This window comes from Halyomorpha halys, unplaced genomic scaffold, assembly GCF_000696795.3.
Source record: "Halyomorpha halys isolate HHAL.00 unplaced genomic scaffold, Hhal_1.1 Scaffold526.1, whole genome shotgun sequence".
In the NCBI taxonomy this organism is placed as follows: domain Eukaryota; kingdom Metazoa; phylum Arthropoda; class Insecta; order Hemiptera; family Pentatomidae; genus Halyomorpha; species Halyomorpha halys.
In genome coordinates, this window is record NW_027106549.1 from 237,226 (window position 1) to 262,135 (window position 24,910).

Genomic DNA, 24,910 nt, shown 5'->3' on the forward strand with positions numbered 1-24,910 from the left:
ATCATAATATCTAAAAAATGTCTCTAGCTTCGGATCGAAGTTAGCGAACCGAAGACAATACCTTATTGTCGAAGAATAACATCTCGGGAGGAAGCCCTACAAAAGGCAGGAAAAGAACGTGTCTCAAGAGTGAGCAAAACTGAGCGGAAATAGATTTAAAGGTTAAGAGTAATGCGCACGGGCGTCCACAGACACAGGAAAGGCAACTAAAGTGTAAATAAGCAACAGTCGACAATGCTACTATTCGGGAAACGGACAAAGGTGTGAACAAGAGAAACAAGGAAAATAAAAGAAAACCGAACAGAACAAGAAAAGAAAAAAAAAGAGAGAGAGCCAAGTAAAAAGTATGACAAAAGGGTTGTAATAAGTTATTTGTAAGTCTTGCCGGGAAGGAGTAGACAATGGATTGTTAGGGGCCTGTATGGGAGCAAATGAGAAGAACAGCCTGTGTCCAGGCAACAATGGCTCTCATTATAAGTTAAAACTCTTAATGGACCGAGTGAGGACAATACTCAACCACAACTAATGACAATATCGCTTCTCCTCCCAATAATAACATATTAGTCATTTCACACTTTTGTCAAAAGTTCAAAGGCGTCGAGGAACGACCTACTGACCTACTGCCGCACGGCCTGTGAGGCCTTAAACAGAGGTAAGTCCTTAACACTCCGTGTAACTATTTCAATAACTTAAACCAGAAACTTTCTGGTACAATATTGAATTATCACATTTCTGGAGACATGCAGACGTTGATTTCGAATTTAGCACAAACTAACATCAACTAACTTCAGTTGGTAGCTCCGTTAAGCTTATGGAATTGAATAAGGTGACCTCGATTTGACTAATGTATGGGAGAACTGAATAATTTTAAATTCAGGTGTAAAACAAGTATATAATCAAGTTAATACAATCTACCACAATTTTGACAATAAATTAGCACGGTTGAATATTAAATTCAGATTTAAAAGTATGAATTATCAAGAATTACTGATTTAATATCTCATAAATCTTAGCAACCGTAGAGATGAGGTCACGTCGTCCTGGCAAAGAATGAACCATACAAATATAACCCACTAAGCGATCACTAAGCAACACTGCTATACCGTTATCTATTATACACATGAATTACAAATCATATATAAATACAGCAGGACACCCAAACAATATTTAGATACATAGTAAATTAACCGAAATATAAATTATTTTTTACCTTCATCTGTTTCATCCGTAGAAAAAACATATTCTATAAATTTTATTCCTTAAAAACTGAACAATCAACTAAAATAATTTTTTTATTTCATTTTAATAGAAATTAGTAATAAACAACTACACTAATATTTTTCACCAATAGTAAGAATCGCTGTCAAAATGTAACCTAAAAAGTAAATGAGTCAGTATAGCAAAAAGGTCCTGGAAAGTTCATGAAACTCGGAAGAATAGAAAATCAATTGTGTTCCAACTCGTATTTGAATAAAGAGACACAGAACCAAATTTGTTCCATGATTTTGAAATCTAAAAAATGTTTGTTTTTTAAATTTTTAGGTCCAATCTTCTTACTCATAATTCTTTTTGGAGAAACATTGAAAATTTATGATAAAAATAATTCTCTTCATTTTTAACTCAAAATTAAGAGTAGTGCCACTAATAGTATCACAAATAATGAAGAGTGTCACAATGGCAAATTCAAGGGCGAATAGGAAAAGTAGTGAAGCTCAACAAATGGCCGAAATAGGAAACATTTTACACGCTGTAGAACATTTTGAAATCAGTTTAAAAGTTAAGTTTAAAATGCTACATGTCGTTTTGATGTGGTTCTTCTGCTAAATTGATTTTTCTGAATACATTAAAGGATATATTTAGGAAGATTGGTAAACGTTTTGAAATTCTAACAAACTACTTTTACCGCTTTGATTGTAATCTGAAAACAGTTTCGAGAAAGAACGTCTAGTACAAGAGTCCAAGAGGAGAAAAAAGGCAGTTATTTTATCCCAATTTTTTATTACGTTTATGAAAACTATGTATAATTACTATTTAAAATTGACGAGTTTGCCAAGTATAGGTAGGGGGAATGAAAAATAGCGGCTGTTTCAAAACGTTAAAAATAAATAATTTTTCATTCGGAGATAAATATCTTAATTTAATTTATTTTAACTAGCTTTAATTTAAGTGCTGGCAGACATTAGTACGTCCAATGGTTTCTGAAATAAAGTTTTTCATAAATCAAATTATAAACAACTATAAATCAATTTATTTTTAGCAAATATCACGAAAACTACAATTTCTACGAAGGTAAAGGTTTTTATAGTTCATTAAACTAGCTTTAATTTGGGTGCTAATAGATATCTGTTCGTCACATAGTTCCTGAGATATAGATTTCTCCAAATTAATTAACTAACTATTAATCTTTCAGTAGATTTTTAAGAAATTTTGCTTTTTAAAAAGCTATATCTCGAGAACTATAGGACGTAAATAGCTCTTTTAGGGAAAATATTTCAGAAAATATACTCTTCTTTAAATAATGTTCTCTTAGATTTTCTAGTGTTGTTGGTAGTTTTTAAGATATAGAGCTCCGAATGAAAAAATAATGTTTTTTAAGGTTTTGAAACAGCCGCCATTTTTTATTCCCCCTACCTATACTTGCCAGACTCATCAATTTAGACTAGTAATTATACATAGTTTTCATTAAAGTAATCAAAAATTGGGGTGAGTTAACTGCCTTTTTTTATTTCCGTCTCTTGTACCAAATGATGTGCTAAAAGAAAACCAAAATATAAATGAGCACAAGAGGCTTTTTCGATTCCTGATGAAGGAATTGATTATTAAATGGTTTTCAGTTCAAAGAAAGTTCTTAACTTAGTAAACATTTTTTAAGTCTTTATATTTCCCATGAATACTATATAGTTTTTCATAAATGACGTCAAGATTCTACTCCAGTGTGTATTCATCAATTAGACTAAGCCCTACATTGCTATAAACATGCAATCCATAAAGCTGTGCTGTAGCTGAAAAAAAAAAACTCGAAGTGCGAAGCAAACAATACAGTAGCATTAGTGACAATGATCACACATAACGAAGGGGACAAATATCTGTGATAGCGATAGCGGGATGCCCTGGACGGACGGCGGCGGAGGACATGCGATCGGACGACCCTACTCTAATGAGCCGACATGGAGCCTGCATGACAAAGGGGCTCTCTCACCGGGGATTGTTGTTATGCTAATGTGCGGGAGGCACAAAATAAAATCGGTGAGGAGCACTCTTTGTCCGGGGAGAGGAAGCTAATAGCTACAAAGGACCTTTAATTGTGTACAGCTTTCCCATTGTCTATCTATCGTGTCTGCTTTTTACGGATGACTAGCTGCTTTACAACTGATTAACAGCACATTGATAAAGGTGTCCGCCCGCCGAGTTAGTGGGCGAATGAGGCTAGCAACTGTTCCATTGCTGCGCTATGGGCAGGTTGCCATTGTTACCTTCCTCTGGGATTGGGCGCCAATTTGGTGCATAGTCCACAGCGCATTGCAGCAAATGTTACAGTCTCGCCATTACACAAGTCCCCAAAACGCGAATAAATCCATTTCATTAAAAAATATATTAACAATTTACACCTATATCATAATTCACTCAGGAAATTAATACAAACAATTTATAAAATAACCAATAGTGTACAACAAAGTTTTTTTCAAGATAAAAAAAATCATTCGATCAATTTTTCCTTGCATAAATTATTTGGATTTTGTTTTGAAAAATAAACTACATGAAAAATACCACAACACTTAACATTGAAGATTTTAGAAGAAGAAAAGGAGACAAAATTTCAAATAAAAACTGAATAAAAAATGTCTTTAAAATAAGTGACCATTAACTAAATTATTTAATTATTATACGCTTAATTAGAGCCTAAATAAAATTTAAAAAACTGTTAAATCATTTAAAAATCATATCTGCACCATTTTCGACAAAAAAGAAACTAGTGAAGATAGATCATCATTCACATGGTATATGGGGCTTGCAGGGACAACCAATATCTAAATTCTAAGTTGTACGAAAAATATATTTTTACAAAAAATGAAGGGTTTTCGAATGAATGTGTAAAAATACAATATTTAGGGGCTTCTCAGAACATCGTTTGTCCATCCATGTAAAAGTTTAATCTTTGGTACACAAATTTACGTACATATCTATGAACATCTAATAATGAGCATTAGTTGTTATTGCTCCAAGGCTCAGGATGTGTTGATTCTTGGAGCAGCAACTGCCAATGTCGTTCATTATGTAGCAGCATTATCAGTTAAATTTCAGCATGAAAAACGAATGTTCTCAGTAACCTGAAACTTTTTGTTTTTTTATAGAACACCAACGTATGTCCACCTTTGTTTTTGAAAACTTTCAGTTTGTTGTCCAATTCATTTTTCATATGATCTTGAATTTGGACAGGAACTGTTGTTTCTTCAAGACCTAGAAATATAGGTTTAAATTTAATTACGTCCAAAAGATTTTGATAATAATTTTTTGTCGTGTACTTCATAAAAACGATATCTATTATTATAAGTGATTGCAACCTCAATGATACGACAGTAGAGCTCTGACTGGGAGTGGCCGTAGGTCTGGAATGTTCCCACGTTAGAAGGAACCGAAGGCACAATGGCCTCTCCAAACTCTATTCTATTTACACAGGTGGCGATTAAGATAATAATAATAAAAAATAAAGTAAAAGAAGAGGGGGCACAATAGCCGAGCCGCTCCGCAGTATAAATAACTATTGTGACTCTGGCTAATGAGTATTGACGCGGTGACAGTCGTCATTTGTTATTCCTCCGTCAGCCGATTCCCCTCCCCTCCCATTGGGCTACCTGCCGCTGTGTGGGAGTCTGCCAATAACATTCTCCTCTCTGTGTCTCTGTCCAATATCCATCATGACAGATTGACCAAAAATCTGTCATATATAACTCATGTACATATATTTACGTTATACTGAAAAGACAAATCACTATCGGGAAGCAATTATTAAGATTTTTTGCAGATCCAGGCATAAATATCTCAATCGTAGGCTTAATATCTTCTTCCTTCCAAGTAACAGTTTAAAAATAAAAATTGTAGTAGAAGGACATATTCCAAGCATGTTCAAAGATCTAAGGTTACTTGTCCCATCTAACCGTAATAAAAATTGATAGAGACATCAATTAAGTATGTGTTTATAATTTCCTCAGTTGTGTGCATAAGAAAAACGATAGAAATCGAATTAAATATGGAACTTGGGTCAGGTTCAGGCTTATTTACTTGTATTCAAAGTAACTCATATTTAAATTCTTCTTCTCAGTAACTTTGAATCAGCTCAATTTAGTTCAATGTTCTTCTTTCTCCCTATCTCCGAACTCAGCCTCCATAAAGTAGATACTCTTTAAAATTTAAAAAAAAAAATCTACCGTCGATCTTCTCCAAATCACTTCGTTGCATAAACATTGTTCCTGATTGCCATTGGTGGGGAGAGGTTTAAGGTATCGCCATCGCAATCTCGTAACTGTGAGAGTACCGTTTTGATTCTGGCTGGACAGGTTGATTTTATATCCTCGCAGTCCCACGGAATGAATTTTTCTTTTTTGCGGGTATTTAATTATTTATTTGGAAGAAAATAACAGAAAGTATCATGTAAAATTATCCAATATTCGGTATGAAGCACATAAAATTGGATATTCCCCAGAAATAGGTCATCTGGATAGTGTTGTGTGCCAAGAGAGGGTCAGCTGAACTACTACAATAGACAACTCCCTCTTATTACCTAACTTATATTTGCACTAACAGGACATTATCTAATTGAGTTAATATAATGTGAATGAGCATTATTTTAATATCTTAACAATAAATAAATAACTTTATTTTAACAGGACATAGGTAACGTTCTCTTACAGGGCGTCTTTTATTTGCGTAAAGAAGCTCAAGAGCTGAGTGCTAAATGGTTGTTGTTTTTATTTAAATCAGATTAAAACAAATAGTGACTGTGTAAGATTAAAAACTAGCTGTAAAAAGTATATATAGGTAACTCAAAGCATCTTTCCTTTTTAAAATTTAGTTAATGTTATTAATTTTCCCTCTATTCCAACGATTAGCTAATTAAATAATACATTCATTATAGAATGAAGACAAAGAGCAAGACCTATTGAGAGACAAAGCCCTCGAAGCGTGCGGTGGGTCCACACCCACATATCACCTGGAGCAACATTAATCCTCTGGCAGTGGAGGGAGACAGGAGGAATCTCCCTCAGTGCCCCAGCGGTGTCTGTTCCTCTTGCAATGGCTACCTTCAAACGATCCCATTGTACCCAATTGGATTTAGAAAGCGACTATAGCGGGACACCCAGGCATATTCCTCCATATATCCATCCCCAACAAGGGATTATAAATTAAGTGTTAAGGAAAATATGATTTCTAGTTTGTTAAGTCATAAAGATAACGATAGACAATTTTCTGCTTCTTGGTTTAGGGTTAACGCCCAGATATTACTTTACAAAACATTTAACGTATTAATATTACAAGAAATCGTGGAATCGTGGATCTTCTCCTTTAGAAATGTTTTTGGATTTCTATCAATGGGTAGATTCTTCACATGTTTGTATCATGTCATAATATCACTTACAGCAAATTTACTTGATGTGTATATATGTATACAGTTGTAAATAACAATAAATAAATTATTAAAAAAAAAAATGATCATACTTGAAATTATCTAAACGCGATGAATACGTTTCATTTTTGTGAGTCAAAATAAACGAGAAATTGAATTAAAATTAAAATCTTATTATTTCAGAGTATTTCGAATTCATTTATGTCAGAATTAAAAAAAACTTAAAAATGTTAAATTAAAACTTGAAACCAAAAAAAGTTGCCAAAGGACAAGACCAGTAACCATTAACTATTTTTCCAAATTTATTAAATGTTCTTAAGTAAATTTGAATTTTATATAACAGCAGATCAAATTCTATTTAAGTAGTTTTTAATTATTATCGTGGAACAAGAAATTAATATTACAAACAAAATCGACCCAGATCTGACCGCTATTGTAATTTATCTTCATTCAGCAGCTTTGTGTTCTACTCCTCCAATGCTATGATACTTACAATAATTGAAAAAACAAAACAAAAAAAATAAGAACTAGAACATACAACAGTGGTGTAGAAGAAGAACAGGACTCTACCCATCCTAAGACGATTCTCCCACTTACGGTCGTTTTTGAACAAGTATTGACCTCGGGCACTTTAAGATAACATTTTCTGAACAACTTTTGGTTATCACCAGGAATAAACTATGTGCTAGTTAAAATCATTGTTTTATTTAGTTCACTAAAAATTACATTAATCAGGAATATTACATTAAAATTAAAAAAAAAAAGAGTCAACATTTATAAGAGTCTTGATTTCTAATTAGTAAAACCATGATCGTGATATTGAGTTATAAACTGTGCACTAGTCAATTGTTCATTCATCGATGAAAGAAGTTAGGGGTCTTAAGGACAGCGGGACCCTGGGCGAGGACCTAAGAGACCATTTTTATACCAAGGTGTACAGAAGTACCTCACAACAGTCCAACTCAAGAAATTTTATTATTTTATTTATATTGAAATATTTTTTATTTTCAAGAACAGGAAACTTTGTGCATTGTTTATAGAGTTCTACCTTCATTAAAAAATCCCTAATTCCAGAAGGCCTCCTGACCAAGAGCAGCAATTATTCATTTGTTTTTGATGATTTTTTCCTTAAAATCCTTAATAATTATTTAAATTATAGGTCGGCGGGAAAGGCACAGTCTTCCTGTACTAAATTGAACTGTTGCCTTCCTAATTGTAAAAAAGCCGGGGGGGGGAGCAGTCATTTCACCCCCAATTTTTGATTACTTTAATGAAATCTAGGTATAGTTACTATTCTAAGTTGATGCATCTGCCAAGAATTCTATATTTTTAAAACCACCAACTACACTAGAAAACCTAAGAGTACATTATTTAAAGTAGAGTCAATGTGTTAAAATATGAGCTCTAATAGAGTTATTTTCGTTTAATAGTTCCTGAGATAAAGCTTTTTAAAAAGAAACATTTCATAAAAAATATACTGGAAAATCAGTAGCTAGTTCATTTATTTTGAGAAATCGATATCTCAAAAACCATCTGACGTACAGAGGTCTAGTAGCACTCAAATTAAAGCTAGTCTAATGTAGTATAAAGTATATTATAATGTTTATTTTCATAAGAGTAATGGTTTTCATTATATTAGTCAAAATAACTTCACAAAATGTTGATTTATAGTTCTTCGGACAAATATTTTGATTTATGAGAAAATATATTTTAGGAACCATAAGACGTACAGATGTCTCCCCACTCTCATATTAAAAATAATTTAACTTATTATAAAGTAGTTTAAGATACTCATCTTCTTAGGCATGGTAGTTTTTATGATATTCGTATATGAATATAAATTTTGCGAATGCAAATTTATCCGAACAATTATAAATCAATTTATTTTAGCAAATATCATGAAAACTACTACTCCTACGAATAAAAGTGTAATAAACTACTTTATATTACGTTTAAATAGCTTTAATTTGAGTGCTGGTAAATATCTGTACGTCTTATGATTTTTGAGATATAGATTTCACAAAATAAACTCACAGCTACTGATTTTTCAGTGCATATTTTTTATGAAAGGTTGCTTTTTTAAAAAGCTATGTCTTGAGAACTATTGAACCTAAAAAGCTTTATTAGGGCTCATATTTTAGAAAATTAATTCTACTTTAAATGATGTTCTCTTAGGTTTTTTTTTAGTGTTTGCAGTTTTACAGATACAGAGCTCCCAATGAAAAATAAATTTTTTTAACGTTTTAAAACGGCCACCATTTTGTATCCCCCTGCCTATACTTGGCACAGTCATTAATTCTGGCTAGTAATTATACATAGTTTTTCTTAAAGTAAATAAAATTGAGGTGAAATAACTACATTTTTTCTCCTCTTGGGCTCGTGATGCTTCTTGGTGTCTACTTCCAGTGTTGATTAAGTTTATATAAATCTTGCATTTGTTTCTTCCCACTTTCACTTCTACTTTTTTAACTGTAACTAATGCAGTTCTCCAATAATTTTAAATAGATTAGTGTATTACTACGAATACATTTTGTGTACTTCGCCTTCATTTTGTATGACAATTATATCATTTTTATTTTATTTTTTTTTTTACTCAAATTCTGTAGGCTAACTTTTTCTAGAATGATTTTTTTTTTTATTGCCAGTAATATTGTTCGTATGATAAAAAATAAAAAAATAAAAATTAAAATATATATTTTCTTATGATAATAACAATAATGTGGTTGAAGTACTCAACTTGTGGAGCTTGAAGGTAATTTTTTAACAGGGCAGCTGCTAGATAGAATCATTAGAAAATGTTATTATAGTATATATTTAGTTATTAGTTCATGAGGAAGGTAATATAGTTCAATAATAAGATCATTTAGTAAGTACCAGTAAATAAATGCCCAGTTATAGCCACTTTTTTAATGCTGTTCGATAATAATTTTTTTTTTCTAACATTGCTCTACCCCTTATTAGAGAATAAAGAAAGGGAATTAAGCGCAGGCCTAATTATTGGATGTATTAACTACCAGATATACATAACTACCTATGTATATATTCAATTACTTATTTCGTCAGAGGGGTACGTAAAAAAAAAAAAGAAAGGAATTTGAGATCGCGTGGACAAAATAACTCTGTCCCAAAGGATTATTTTTAGTGAATATATAAGTATAAACAGCGTTCCCAAATAATTGTAAATTGTTATGATAAAGCCAAAACTCCTTTTATAGTAGGGAAAAAAATATCCCAGCCTGATGAAATAAAGTATATTATTATATTAAATGACAATATGGATTATTTTATTTTTATCCTGAGTAACGAATGGATCAACATCGTATCATAACGAAATCACACCACTTTTTTCTTAATAACTTGACCAAACGTTGAATTAAAAAGATCGTCGTTGGCATGCTTTGAAAGCTACACGTAATGTACGCGTTAGAATACAAACTCCAACATAATGGCCTAAAAATGCGAAAGGCAAGCAAGCGGCCACTCTAAAATTTAAAGGGGACAGAGGAAGAGGTTGAGCGGTAGGAGGAAGGAGGTAGGAGGCAGGGGAGTAAAAGAGGCGGAAAAGCAAAGCTCAACAAAGCGGAGAAGTAAGCGTTTTAAAGTAATTAAAACTCCGGCTGAGACGACGCCTATTGAACGGCCAATTATACCCACCCTCTAATTTGCACCGCTCCTTCCAGCTTTGTCGAAAAATACATTAATGAAGTCCCAACCAGCGTTCTATATTCATAGCTGGTTAGTTCACTTTTTGTCACTTAATCCCTTCTTCGGAACTGACTTTTTGTAAAACAGGTATTCCTGGAACATTATAACGAGGGTTTAAGATCTGGAAAGCGACAGATGATACAATAAAAGTTTTCTAAACTTGGTTCGTTACACACCATGTCTTTCCATTGGGACATGATATCCCACTCTTCTTGGAACCTAACATACCCTTTGTACCTGTTGACCGTGCCAAACAATACATCACATACTGCCAATATTCCACTGTAGTGAGACTATTTTATTTCAAGTTAAAATTCATTTTTATTTTTATCACCTCCAATCCCACATCACCACCCTTGAAGAATGGTGCCAAAACTGGAGGATTAAAATAAATTCCAATAAATCCCAACAAATCACATTTACCCTTCATCATAAACCTTTGTCTTGCCCCACATTATCTTTTAATAATACCTCACTTGAACAGATCCGTTACTTAGGACTAAGTGTGGACAAACGATTGACATGGAATCCCTGAAATTACTGGAAATGGCTGAAAAGACAGGAAAATGCTCGTCGATTTCGACTATTTTTACTACTATTACAACATTTACTAGACAAACGGTCCAAACTTCCAATCCATTACAAAAGACTGATCTACATGACTGTTATAAGGCCAATCTGGACATACGGATTTGAGCTCCACTAAACAACTAAAACCTTTCGAATCCAATCCTTACAGTCCAAAATCCTTCATAAAATCCTTAATGCTCCTTACTATGTCGCAAATCAAATCATCCATCAGGACCTCAATGTCCCATATGTTGCTGATTTGGCCAGAACCAGATAACAATCCTTCCATAATAAACTACCCGAACCAACTCGTTTCTAACCTGGCTTCTGTTTCACTACCTCCAATAATCCTTTAATACTATAATCCTCCTAGGCGTCTGAAAAGAAGATCGCCCCGAGATCTTCTCCTTTAGAATTGTTTTTAAAGTTCTATCAATGGGTAGATTCTCCACATGTCATAATATCACTTACAGCAAATTTATTTGATGTGTATATATGTATAGAGTTGTAAATAACAATAAATTATCTAAACGCGTTTCATTTTTGTGAGTCAAAATAAACGACAAATGGAATTAAAATTAAAATCTTATTATTTCAGAGTATTTCGAATTCATTTATGTCAGAATTAAAAATTCATCAATTTACACAATTTTGATCCTTTTTTTTCCTCAACTTTTATTCATTAAAATTCTCCAAGGTTTTGGCTTTCAGGCCATTCTGAAGGATACAGCCTACAAATTTTTTTTGTTTTTATATAAAAATTACATTATTTCCTTCAACTACATACCGATTTCTTTGGCCATACCTTCAATATTGATATCATTGCTTTTTAAAAAACCCAAAGTTATGTAAGTAAGAAATCTATTTAAAAAAAAAATTTTATGAAGTGATTATGATATTATTTTAATGATTAATTTATTTTAAAGATGTGACAAGGGCAATAAACCTGCAATTTTGGAATTTTTAAAAAGCAATGACATTAATATTGATCGTATGGCCAAAGAAATCAGTGTGTAGTTGAAGGAAATATTGTAATTGTTATATAAAAACAAAAAACAAAAATTTGTAGATTGTATCCTCGAGAATGGCTTGAGGGCCAAAACGTTGGAGAATTTTAAAGAATAAAATTGAGAGAAAAAAAGGATCAAAATTGTGTAAATTGATAATAAACTAAAGCACTCTTAAACAATCATATATAAAACATAATTAATCTAAAACTTAAAAATGTTAAATTAAAACTTGAAACCAAAAAAGACAAGTTACCATTAACTATTTTTCCAAACTTATTAAATGTTCTTAAGTAAATTTTAATTTTATATGACAGCAGATCAAATTCTCATAAAGTAGTTATTAATTTTTGCTCGGTCCTACTCTAATTAGAATTAGAATTAAAATTAAGGTCATTAACTAAAAATCAATCTTTTTGTTTCTTGTTTCAGCGAGTAGCCATGGGTCAGGGGCTTGGTGTTGTCCAATATAATGCCTTCTCAACTACTAATACGAGGGAAGAGATTTAGAGAAGGGCCGGGAGATAATGAGCGGCTAATATGGACCAGCTCTCAGCGGGGTGGCAATCTCTGGTCGCTACCGACCACCTGCCTCTATCGATGTATTACTTCAACATTCCGCGGCATCCATTTTGTTTACGATCCACGATATCCGTCCTCTGGTACGACCTATTCTTTTCTAGTTTATTTTTAACTCCTACTTTATAAAATCATGAATATTTTGTTTAAAACTTCCTGTTGGAACGAACTAAAACAAATCCTTGACAACAAAAATATTGTATACATTTTATACTTTTTTTTTTTAATAATTAATTTATTTTTATTTACAACTGTATAAAAATATATACAAGTAAATTTGCTCCAGGTGACATGGTGACATGATACAAATATTTGGAGAATCTACCCATTGATAGAACTTCAATAACATTTCTAGAGGAGAAAATCTCGAGGCCAACTTCTTTTCAGACATCTAGGTGAATTATTAGGTAATGAAGGAGAAGACAGGTTAGGAACAAATGGATCTGGGTGGTTGGGAAGTTCATCATGGCAGGATTGGTATCTGGTTCTCCTGTCTTTACTGTCTTATATGATGATTCTAATTATTTATATAATAAATACCAATTCAACTTTAAATATTTTTTTAAATCTTTTTTGGCTCTAAGGTTGGAGAACTCCCAGAGTGGGAACTACTTAAATAGTTATCTACAGTATCCTCCTTCTTTCAGTAGTGCTTCAAAAAATGGTTTGATGAACCCAACTTGATGAGAATGAGATATTTTTAGGATTCAAACTCCTTAGCATAGTTCACTCCAGGAACCCGACGAGTATTTCTATCACAAATGATGCATGTGAGCCACTCTTTTGTTATAGATAGCTATTTTAATTAGCTGTTTTCACTAATGTTCTTAATTTCATTGATAAAATTTGAAACACCATTTCATCTCATACCTGTGTAATTAATTGTGAGTCAGTATAATTCCTATTTTCAGTATTTCTTTAGTTAGCAATGCCGTATGTAATCGGTTGTTTGAAATATGTTAACATGCATCTATTATTTTTTTGAATTGTTGATAACTTATCTGTTCTGCTAAGGTCTTCACTATGCTTTCATGATTCTACATTATAATTTTTTTAATTTTCAAAGTTTGATATTTTATTTGTTTCTAATTTTGTACTTTCTTTTTTTGCTGGCGGTAGCCAGGATGTGCAGATTAGATTCTTGCATTAGATAAAAATTATTTTATCGGTGGTTTCACTAAATAATCTTGATACCTCAACTCTATTTTATACACCCTCTAAACTAGTGGTTTCTTCTATGTGGCGCAGTTTTATTCTGATAAAGTACATGCGTTGATCCCATTAAAATTGTTATTTAAATTTAACCATTACATAAAATGAAACATTTTCTGAATTCATTGTTGTTTTTTGTTTTTTTTAAAAGTGTTCTTCACTACATTTTTTTTTAAGGGGTCCGCGAGCTTTCGGACAAGTTTTAAAGTGACCCCAACACAGGAAAGTTTAAACAGTTTGAAAACCGTTAATATAAACTGATACCAACCACCAATACTTGCATAAGTACGTAAATGGTTTCTTTACTATCAGCTCATTAGAATTATCTTTCAATTGATTTAAAATACTTTATATATTTTTTATTTTATTCAGCTTGAATTAAATACACAAATTAAAAATTTTTTAAGGTGAATGTTTTATTGTTCAAGAATGATAAACATTTTCTGGATTTGACAAAAAAAAAAAAAAAAAAATTGTGTCATTGATTATAACTAAATGTTTAGTTAGAACACAAATAAATTCTTTATAAACATCCAACAGACAAGTTGTATTTTAAAGAAGCTAAAACCAGCAAGTTTATAATCCCATTCTTTCTTCCCCACTTTCAAAAACTACCAAACAAACAGCAATGCTCAAAATCAACAAAGGGAAAGAGCAAACTAGCTGTTATTTGGTAATCGGCGTCAAGTAAATATGTTGGTGGCACAAATCGATATGGGCCCGTCAACCGCCTTCGATTTTCTATTGTCCCGAGGAGCCTTTGTTATTCCAATTGGTGGGGTGGCACTGATAGTTTTTACACAACAAACCCGCCCTTACTCCTTGAAAACATTTGAACAATATCCCTGAGCCTTGTTACGATAGGGTAAACATTATTATCAACTGCTTATTTAGCAACTGTCGCGTAAAATGTATTGTGCCCCGTCCAATTATCGAGCCGTGCTTTACTCAATTGTGAAAAATTCGTACGGTAACAACTGAACTTTGACCTCGACTTTAAGCAAATTTCAAACTTCATCCCATTGTCTAAATATAGATTTTTATAATATGATAATAGATAACAATAATTTTTAACATTATAACTAATATTTAATATTAAACTAAAATGATAGTATTCAAATAATCATTTTCCTTATTTATTCTGGAACAAAACTGTTGAGAATGGTACATCAGAGAAAAAAATGAGTTAATAATATCAATTAATTTTTTATAAATAACAAAATTTACAATTATATCATAAAATTACAGAAAGACTTAAAACCGTTAATACTTATGGTGTGCCAGAATATAAATTCGGTTATTTACCCACAAACAAGTATTAGGAAAGACAAAATAGAAAGAGAGACTCAAGAAATTTTCATAAACTCCTCCTTCATTTTATCAGCAAAATTAGTTAAATGTGAAATCCCATATGAGTACTAAAAAACAATAGATAGTTGTAAATGAAATTGAGAGAGGTGGGGTAAAATATGATTGGAAGAGAAAGTAATAATTTATGAGGGTGTGAGAATAATAATGATTATTATATTATTAATATTTTTATATTAATATTATTATTTAATAATGATTATTATTATGATAAAATTGATTTTAAGTAGTAAATAAATAAACAAAAATTCTGTCACAATAAGTCTACAAATTTCAAATTTATTTTTCTCTCGAATTTAAAAAAAAAAATTTTTTTTAGTAAAATATTTAATCACACATTGCAAAAATATTAAAGTCCCGATGATCAAAAATGATTAAAAAAGGAAATGAAGAACTTAAAAACAATTATGTCCAAGTGTTGTACATTTGAAAATAGTTATTACATTGTGACTGGGATGAAGATGAAAATGACTTTTGAATAAGATGAACATTAAAAAAAATTAGTATATATGTATAAAATAACGATTTTTTTCTATTTATAAAAAAAAATATATATCATGGAAATAGTACATTGGATGTATATATAAATAATTATATATTACGACTATAGATGGAAAACACTGTTTTATAATTTTTGGGTATCTAGATTAATAGAATATGACTTAATAAGCAGGATATGAAAGAGAGAAGGGTATTGGAGCAGTACCTGGATTAGCATTGCAGATGGATTAACATTGGCTAAAGAAAGGTCCATGGAATACTGGGGTAATGTGAGGCGTTGTAGAAGATTGGATATGTGTAATGACGGAATTGGATGACTTGAAGGAAAGATGGCAGAAAATACTTGCGAATTTACAAGGTTAAAACCCCTACAACTCTTTATAAAATCAAGAGATAGAGACATCGCTCGGGATCCCAGAGACAAATTGTAGCAAACAATTGACCAACCATCTTGATTTTGTCTTTAGATTCCCAGAGACCTCCTCATGCCGTACAACAATAGTGGAAGTAAATTCATGTCAGATGTAACTAGGAATCTCCAATTTCAAAAGGAAGTAGGTGAAGAAGGTAATTCAGTCGCAAATACAGCGATTTAATGCAAGGTTTGAGTATTTATATGGAGGTTTTATTTGGGTATAGTTAGGATATCAAACGACATTTTCAAAATATATTACATATATTAATTTATTTAAAAGAATAGCCCTTTAAAGTAGATCATAACCTTGCCTACTCATCTCTCTTTTCTCAGTCTGCCGGTGTTCCTCAAGATCTTAGGTCCCATTCTTTATACGGTTTATACAGCTGACATCTCAACCCACTCTAACACAGTCCTAACAACATACGCTGATGACCCATGTATCACCAAACCATCAAATTCCTCCCGCATCCAATCCTTACAATCCAAAATCCTTGATGCTCCTTATTACGTTACAAATAAACTCATCCACAAAGACCTTAACATCCCATTCGTTGCAGATTTGGCCCAAAACAGATATGCGTCTTTTCATTCCAAACTCCTTAACCATCCTAACCCATTAATTCTTAATCCTTCATCCTTAACAATCCCTGATAATCCTCCGAGGCGTCTGAAAGGAAGATGGCCACGGGACCTTCTAATTTAAATTAATGTTTGAAGTACCACCGATGGGTGGTTCCTACAAAAGATTTTCAAGTGTATATGAAACATACAACATATTTACTTATTGTATTATTTTGCACAGTTGTAAATTTCATTAAAAAAAAAAAAGAATATTCTATACTTCTTAATGTTCTTCAATAAAGTTTTAATTAAATTAAAAATTGTGGCCCGGAATTAACAGCTCTCTCAGTTAGTTACACCACAGATCTTCAGTTTGACAAATGTCAGAATTTTTTGAGAGAGGGATTATTTGAAGATATAGCCAAGAATGTGTAAAATTAATTTATTTTATATTTGTATAGATCAATTTACCAGTGGGATTATCATTATTAGTTTTGTGAAGTTTAGACATATATGAGCCGGGTCTGAGCAGAGCTGAAACTCTTTCATGAACAATCGAAATGGAGAAATAATAAGCCACTTTCCCCACCAGCAACGGAACAAGAGGCCAGAACAATTTCATTCGTTAGAGATATGAAGCTGTCAGAGAGAGCGGTGGCCGATGACTGACACCGAAAGAGGCGGAGACAAAGACGGGCGACCACTACCTGTCAGTGGGCTAATTACACTACCACCTCGCTCGCCGTTTTTGAGTAGCTCTTCACTGGATCAACATCATGAGGGCTCTAATTCCAAAATCAAATTAGCCTCTCGAGTGGCCGCCCCGTGATGGCACTTCACTTATACCAACCATTCCGTATTCATTTGCGGCTGTTGCTCTCAACAATGCTCAAATATCGGCTGTGAAACAAAAAATCATTTTTGAGAAGTACTTGTAGATAAATATCAAAAATAAGTAGGGTGTACCCATTGTGAATTAACTGATAAGTTGTTTTCATATCGCGGCTTTGTGAATCGGGCTTTGTATTTCAAATGACTTCGTGTATGCTTTGAAATAATTGATATAACATTAGTTTCAAATCAAGAGTATCGTATAAAATAAGTCTTGAGAATGGCCAGAGGGTCGAAACGTAGGAGAATTTTAAAGATTATAAGTTGAGAGGAAAAAAAGGATCAAAATTGAGTTAATTTGATAATAAAAATCTTTTAATTTTCTCTTTAACTTTTTAGGTCTCAAACATTAACATACCAATTTCGTGAAGATAAATTCTCAATTTTAACAAAATAAATAAATAGTATAATGACTATCAAATGCAGAAGCGTGGTAGTCATATGAAAATTGGCGATTTTTGAGTGTCTTGAAAAGTTTCTCAGGTTGTTAATACCCTTGCATCATATAAATCTTATGACCGGAATGAGATAGAGGTTTATTGTATCTACTACTGTATCAATCACGTTTTGGTACTATAGATCATACTCATTATGTGAAAAAAAAGTCCATTTTTCCATACAAAATTGAAACAAAAATTAGGAATTATTGAATGTAAAAGCTAAAAGCTTTACTCATTAGACGAAATTTCGCTCAGTTGTATTTGCTCCACTACACTAAGCAGAAAAATTTATTTTTCAAAATTCTCGAAGGAATTGTGGGAAACAATTGAAAAATAATAAAATTCCCGAGGGTAAAGTAGGCTAGTAGAAGAGGCATAAGATAAGAAAAATCTGACTGATCTAACAATTTCGCAAAGAAACTTGAATCAAAAACAGAAATACAGGTTTAAAAATTGACGTCGGTGAACAAATGTTTTTACATGCTCTAGAACTATCAATATCGGAATCATAGCCACGCCTTTATCAGAAGATAGTCTTGTAATATATTATTAATATAAAATTATAAAAATAAATTCTATTTGCTCCTTGTAAACATTAACGATTAGTCCGGAGATATGATGTGTTATTGCTTATGATTCAGATCAGATAAGGATTGAAAACTTCAGATAGTAATACACTGGGACTGTTTGTTTTCCATTTAAGAGTATTGATATGAAAATACACACAACAATGCTTTGCTTAAATAGTAGTTAAAAGCTCTCAGCAAGAATATTACTGCACTCTTATCGGGTTGGACTTTAATTGTAAAGAAACTTACACTTATTGGTATACATTTCACCGATTGTTAAGTAGAACAGAGAAATAATAAACTGTGAATAGTTAAACAACTGAAATTCGCTGATTAATAATTCATAGAAAGAAAACTATATCTTGGACAACGAACGAAATCAAATGAAGATGTACTCTTGGAAGGCGAACAGAACTAAAATATATGAAACATTTTATATGATTTAGAAAAACCAAGGGTTACGTTACTATTAAGTATTATTTTATTCTTAATTTAGTTTAATTTTCCAATTGTTTTTGAGTTATGTAGTCGCCTTGCTAACGAACATCAGCTGGACTCAACAAAGCTTGAAGTCATTAAAATCTTGTTTTATGCGGCAGTCTATCTTCCACTCGTACATCATTAAGTTAGTGAATATGTTTACCGATACCATGAAACCTAACTGATTTCATACCCGTACCAGTTTCACATTGAATACATGTATTGGTTCATAATAATTTTTTTTTTTTTTTTATGGCTGTTCATTTTGAAAAATATTGAAAGTAAGAATTCTTAATTTATTTTTCAAATCAATTTAAAGAGAATATCAAGAAATCAGAACTATATTGTTTAAGCTCACAGTCTATTTATTTATAAAAAATGTTTGCTGTATTTTATTTAACTAGACTATTTTTTTTTTTAGATGTTTCGGCTAAACCAGCCATTTTAAAATTATCCATTAGGCATGTTTTCAGCATAGTCTCTAGAACACTATAATTGACATATAATGTATAATGTATTTCTTAAATATTCTAATAATAGTGTTATCCATTTTTGTTTTAACCACCTGGTCAGGTCTGATTTATATTGAAAAAGTTTTCTTTTCTTTCTTTCTTTTAACACTCTTAAATACTGAATATTTACTGGTGCTATATACTACTTACTGGTGCCACTTTACCAACTATTTTAATATTAAAAAATTATCCTAAAATTTATGAGTAGTAATTTATTTAGAAAAGAAAACAGATATTCAAAAAATGTTAAAAAGAAAAACAACTAAATGTATCGAACCACCCTAACAATAGATTGGGTAAATTTGCTTTAAACTATATAGTATAGTATCTGTTCTATCCAGTATAAGAATTAATAAGTATATCAATCAGAAGGAAAACTAAAGAAAGAAATATTTGACTGGATACTTTCTTACTACTATAAATCTCAATTGTCGGAACATAGTCCTGGTGGCAAGCAATAAAGGTATCAAAATAGTAAAAGAAAACTATTTATTGTTAACCAACGTTTTGCCCCACTTTGCAGGGCTTCATCAGGGCTAAATGAAAAAAAAAAGTGGGGCTAAATATTGGTTAACAATAAATAGTTTTCATTTACTAATTTGATATCTTTATTGACCTCCACTCGGACTATTTTCCTACATTCTACTTCATTCGGTTAACTATCTTCTTCCAATATAAATCTCAATAATTGATTTTGATTCACCAAATGATCATATCTGCCTGTAGTTTTTTTTAACTTAATGACATCGATTAATAGTGTATGTGTATATATGTATTTAATTATATATATTATTTATTTAGATACACTTAGATCCGTATTTTTATATCATTTTGTTTTATTGTATCCTTCAGCTACTCTTAAGATTTAATTCTCCTTTATTTTTTGTACTATCTATATTAGATATATTAGATATAGTATATATTATTGAATGCACTCTATACTTAATAAGAATTTATTAGCTAATTAATTTATAAATTGTAAATTCGTACATTATTAAAAAGTTTATAAGTGCTTTGATTTTTTTTTTTTATTAAGTATTTTATATTTTGTTAATTGAATTATTAGTTTTATCACTATAACTTAATTCATACTATACTGTTCTAGCCTATAAATCGTTATAGCTTCCACAGTCCCTTAATAATCAAAAGTGTAACTCAAATTTCATTAATGTTTCTCATTTCTGTTTGTTATTTGGGCACTGAAAGATATAAGTTGTCCTCTGGTCGGGCCATATTGGATGTACTTATCTGAATATATAAATAAAAAAAAAAAAAGGAACCTTCTCCATATTCCTATATATAGCGATAATCTTATCAACTATAATTTTTAAAGTATTCTTTTGTGATTCAATATATTTATGTTTTAGTGGTTACTTATTATATGTTTTGGATGTTCAAAAAAAAAAAAAAAGAAAATGTGGAAACCGCTAATGTTACAATATTTAATAAATAATTTTTAAATTGTAAGTAAAATTTCAGGAACTAAGGTGAAAATTCAATTACCAACTAGTTTCAAAATAGCCAATAGAGGCTGTAATATTACTAAAAAAGTATTGCGTTATAATAAAAAAAAAAAAAGTAGTATATAGAATAATCAGGGAAGATGTAGTTCTGATTTTATTTATTTATTTATTTTTTTTTTTACCAGTACCACAAATATATCATCACGAACATACAATTAATAAGGAATCGAGTAATTTTAGCCCATAAGTTTTAATCATGTTCATGTAAAAGAGGCTTTCGCGATTTTGAAGATGTTGTCTAAGCATTAATGCAGAAGTAAGGTTTTAAGAAACCGAGAGATACGATTTTGAAATAGTGTAATGTACTAAATACTAATACAAAATCATACTTAAAGCTATATTGCAAAATTTTATAAACATAATATTGACAAACTAATTAGATTAGTGATCTCACCCGCTGCTCTGAAGGTGTCAATGGGCAGACTCTGGTAAGGAAGAGGATAAGAGTACCCATCCTTCTTTGTAGGTTTGGGCTTCCTCCGAGGTCTGTACTTGTAGTCCGGATGCTCTTTCATGTGCATCGCTCTCAACCTTTTAGCTTCGTCGATGAATGGCCTCTTCTCGTTCTCAGATAGGAGCTTCCACTCGGCTCCTGGAGGAAAATATTTTTATATTTATAATTTATTGATATTTACACCCCTATTTTTTTTAAACTTTTATTTATATATAATATTACAATCTGCCAAAAATTTGGGCAATGGGTAATAGTGATAATAGTTCACATTCATACAAAATTAAATGAAATAAGTAAATAAATATTAAAAAAAACATATAAATATAAAGACAAATAAATAAAATCTCTATATGTATATAAGAAGAAAAATAAATAAATGAAATGAACAAAATCAAACTAAGTAAAATAAATTATTTATAATCTCAATCTAAGGTTCCTCGAGCCCACTCTAACCCCCACACATGAGGGGTAGAGTAGGGACTTTCTAGATCCCAACGCAGTCCTCTCACTGCATCACTGGTAATGAATGAACCAGTGGAGGCTGAGTGAGTGCGCTAAGGCCGTAATCTCTCTACATGAGCGGAGCATCTGACCAATCCCAGAATTCGAATTGTCGATTTTGATTTACAAAACGTCTCTTGGCCTTTTCAACCTTCGAGTTGGATTGTAAGGATGGGTGAAACTGGATAAGGATTGAACCAAAGGATTAGGATACATCCATATTTAACCTAAAAAAATACACCATACAACATCAGTAGAATTCCAATAAAAGTTATAGTAGATCACTGCATATCTTACTTTCAGAATAGAAAAGGGAGCAAGATTCAAAACTATTGAGTATGGATGAGCATAGGTATTTGGTACCACAAAAAATTAATTTAGTAATTTATATATTTCTGTACTGAATTTTACCAGCTCATAGACGATAGTTGGCTTTAATAAGTTTATTCTGAAAACGTTTTGAAAGTCCTAAATATTTAATGAAGTTAAAATAATTATTTGTAAGTCTCAACATGCTAAATATTGCTTCCTCATTGCCAATGGAAGGGAAGCTTAGTATCATGCTTGAAATTATAAGTTCAGAATCAACAATATTCACTCGGATGTTCAGTTTTTGATAACAAAGAACAAATTTAGTTGATCAATTTTTGATAAAAAATTTAGAAATCAGTATCTGGTTGGTCTCATATCAATTTTATAATTTCGTCCATTAAAGAAATTAGATCTATGGTTTGAGAATAAAGTTTCGAACGATCAAATTTATCAAAAAAAAATCAAATTTATTAAAAAAAAAATGTTTTTCTTAAACCTTGGAATATAGGTAGGTAATTATGTATCTACCTAATTAATTAATCTATCTTCATTAACACAATATATTGTAATATAATTTTGTTTTACTAATTTACTGTGTTTAATTTTAAAAATTAGATATGGTTTCACTTTTTGAGTTCGATTGGTTTTGGGGGATATAAACAACAAGAACAATGTAGAACAGCAGAATCTGCAGAGGCAAAAGAAAATGCAGAAATGGGGTATGTTATTGGGATAGTCCTTTGAAATGTAGCGTTTTTTTTACTTCTCTTTAAAAGATTTTCAGTGTGCTAAAATCCAAATCTGATTTGATTTGTGGTTTGAGAATAAAATCTCCAACAATCAAATTTAGAAAAATTAAAATTTATTCTCATATCATGGAATATAGGTAATTATCTACCTAGTTAATTGATCTACCTTCAATCATACAATAGATTCTTATATACTTTTATAAATATATAACTTAAAGGATTATACTTGATGTATGAATGATGAGGAAGATGTACTAATCTATGCATTTGATAGACTGTTTGAAAGGTTTTTTAATGAGCAAACATTAGTTTTTATTGGCACATATGGATGATACATTTTCTAAAATAATTATTTTATTTTTGGAATAACTATCGTATAAATAACTGATATTTTACATGATTTGAAAAATGTTTTTGATTAAATTAATTAATTTATTTTTTTAGACTGTATTATATTGTCTTACTTATCATTTGGTTATACTATTGTCCAACGCTAATTATGTGATTATCATTATTATTATAACTATAATTAATAATAGAACTGTAATTCAGAATATTAATATTATTATTTTTATACGTTAAGTACTGATGCTAATGTCTGGACATCAGCATAATTTCAATTTGGATGGATCACTCTACAGGGTTTCTAACAATGAAATTTGGTAGAACTATCTGTCAGCGTAAAAACCTTTTCGAATCAAAAACAAAGGCTCAAATCAACCTAAACAAAAAGTATCTTAATTAAGTCAAATATAATTTGTTTTTTTATAATCCCTAAAAAATTGGAAAAATATAATTTTAATATCTTTTTAGATGGAGCCCTTCAATTGTCAATTACTTAAATGTAAATTTTAAATTTATACAAATATTTCAAATAATATTTAATTTATAAAATATACTGTTAATATTTTTTTATACTTAAAAAAAATCCAGATAATTTGTAATAATTAAACAATATATTTCTAATCATCTTCACATATTAATGGAAAAGTTATATTAATGAACGAATAATGATAAATAAGTTAATTAAAACAGAGATATGATATAGCGTAACATATGGATTTAGTTCATTCACTGCCCTCGATGCCTAAGTCAGAATTAGTAATTTTGTTACTCGTAGTCTATTGAAGAAGCTCGGAGAAGTGGAAACCCACAGGCTGACGATTTGATCTCGGTGGAATGAGATTGGAACGGTTGAGATGTTTATTTGAATACACTGCGAAGTTGGAGATGGGGGTAACAAGAGGAAGAAGACGCAGATAGGAGGGTATTATGGGCGACAATGTCATTAAGGGCCAACATTGGTGCAAGAATGAGCCGGAGCCAGGTGGCAACAAAGCCCCAACGGCGCTCTCTAAATTAAACTCTGCTAATGAGTGCTCCTTGCGAGGCACAATATCTCTCCTGTAATTACCTCCGCCGTCACAATACTCTTCGCCTCCTCTCTGCTTCTTAACTTATTATTTATTTAGCCTCTTCTCTGCCTTGTTATTGTTAAAACGCTTTTCTAGGGAAATTCGTCCTTATATTTATTATTAAGAAGTATTGTGGATTCAGTTCTAAAATGAACGACATAGAATACATATATTTTATTATTATTATTTTTTGTTTTGTGTGTGCCTAAACACGGAGTCACAAAAGTGGCTATTGAACAATAATTTATTAAATTACAATACTGCTATTGATTTGAATAGTGTTTATTTATTTTTTTTATCTTGACAATTTTATTTACACCTGTTAAATAAATACAACGTAGCAAATGCAACGTGGCATGGGTAGACAGCATCGTACCACACTCCTCATAACTTTACTATTTTGTCTGACTAGGGGATCCATCGTCCAACTAATTTTTATCCTTTGCCGACTTATTACTTGTCGCCATCTGTTGTACAAAGGTATTGAGATGTTCATGTAATATGTCGTGACCATTTGTAAG

The 24,910-nt window shown here is 31.2% G+C and overlaps 1 protein-coding gene across 1 annotated transcript in view; it reads right to left on the bottom strand.

Moving 5' to 3' along the window:
* Positions 1 to 24,910, bottom strand: part of LOC106683905 (transcription factor Sox-14) — a gene marked incomplete in the record, with an annotated part of 91,903 nt that overhangs the window by 10,028 nt on the left and 56,965 nt on the right. The window contains 1 exon segment of the mRNA XM_067044895.1: positions 21,353 to 21,550. Within this exon segment, the coding sequence (XP_066900996.1) occupies positions 21,353 to 21,550 (198 nt within the window).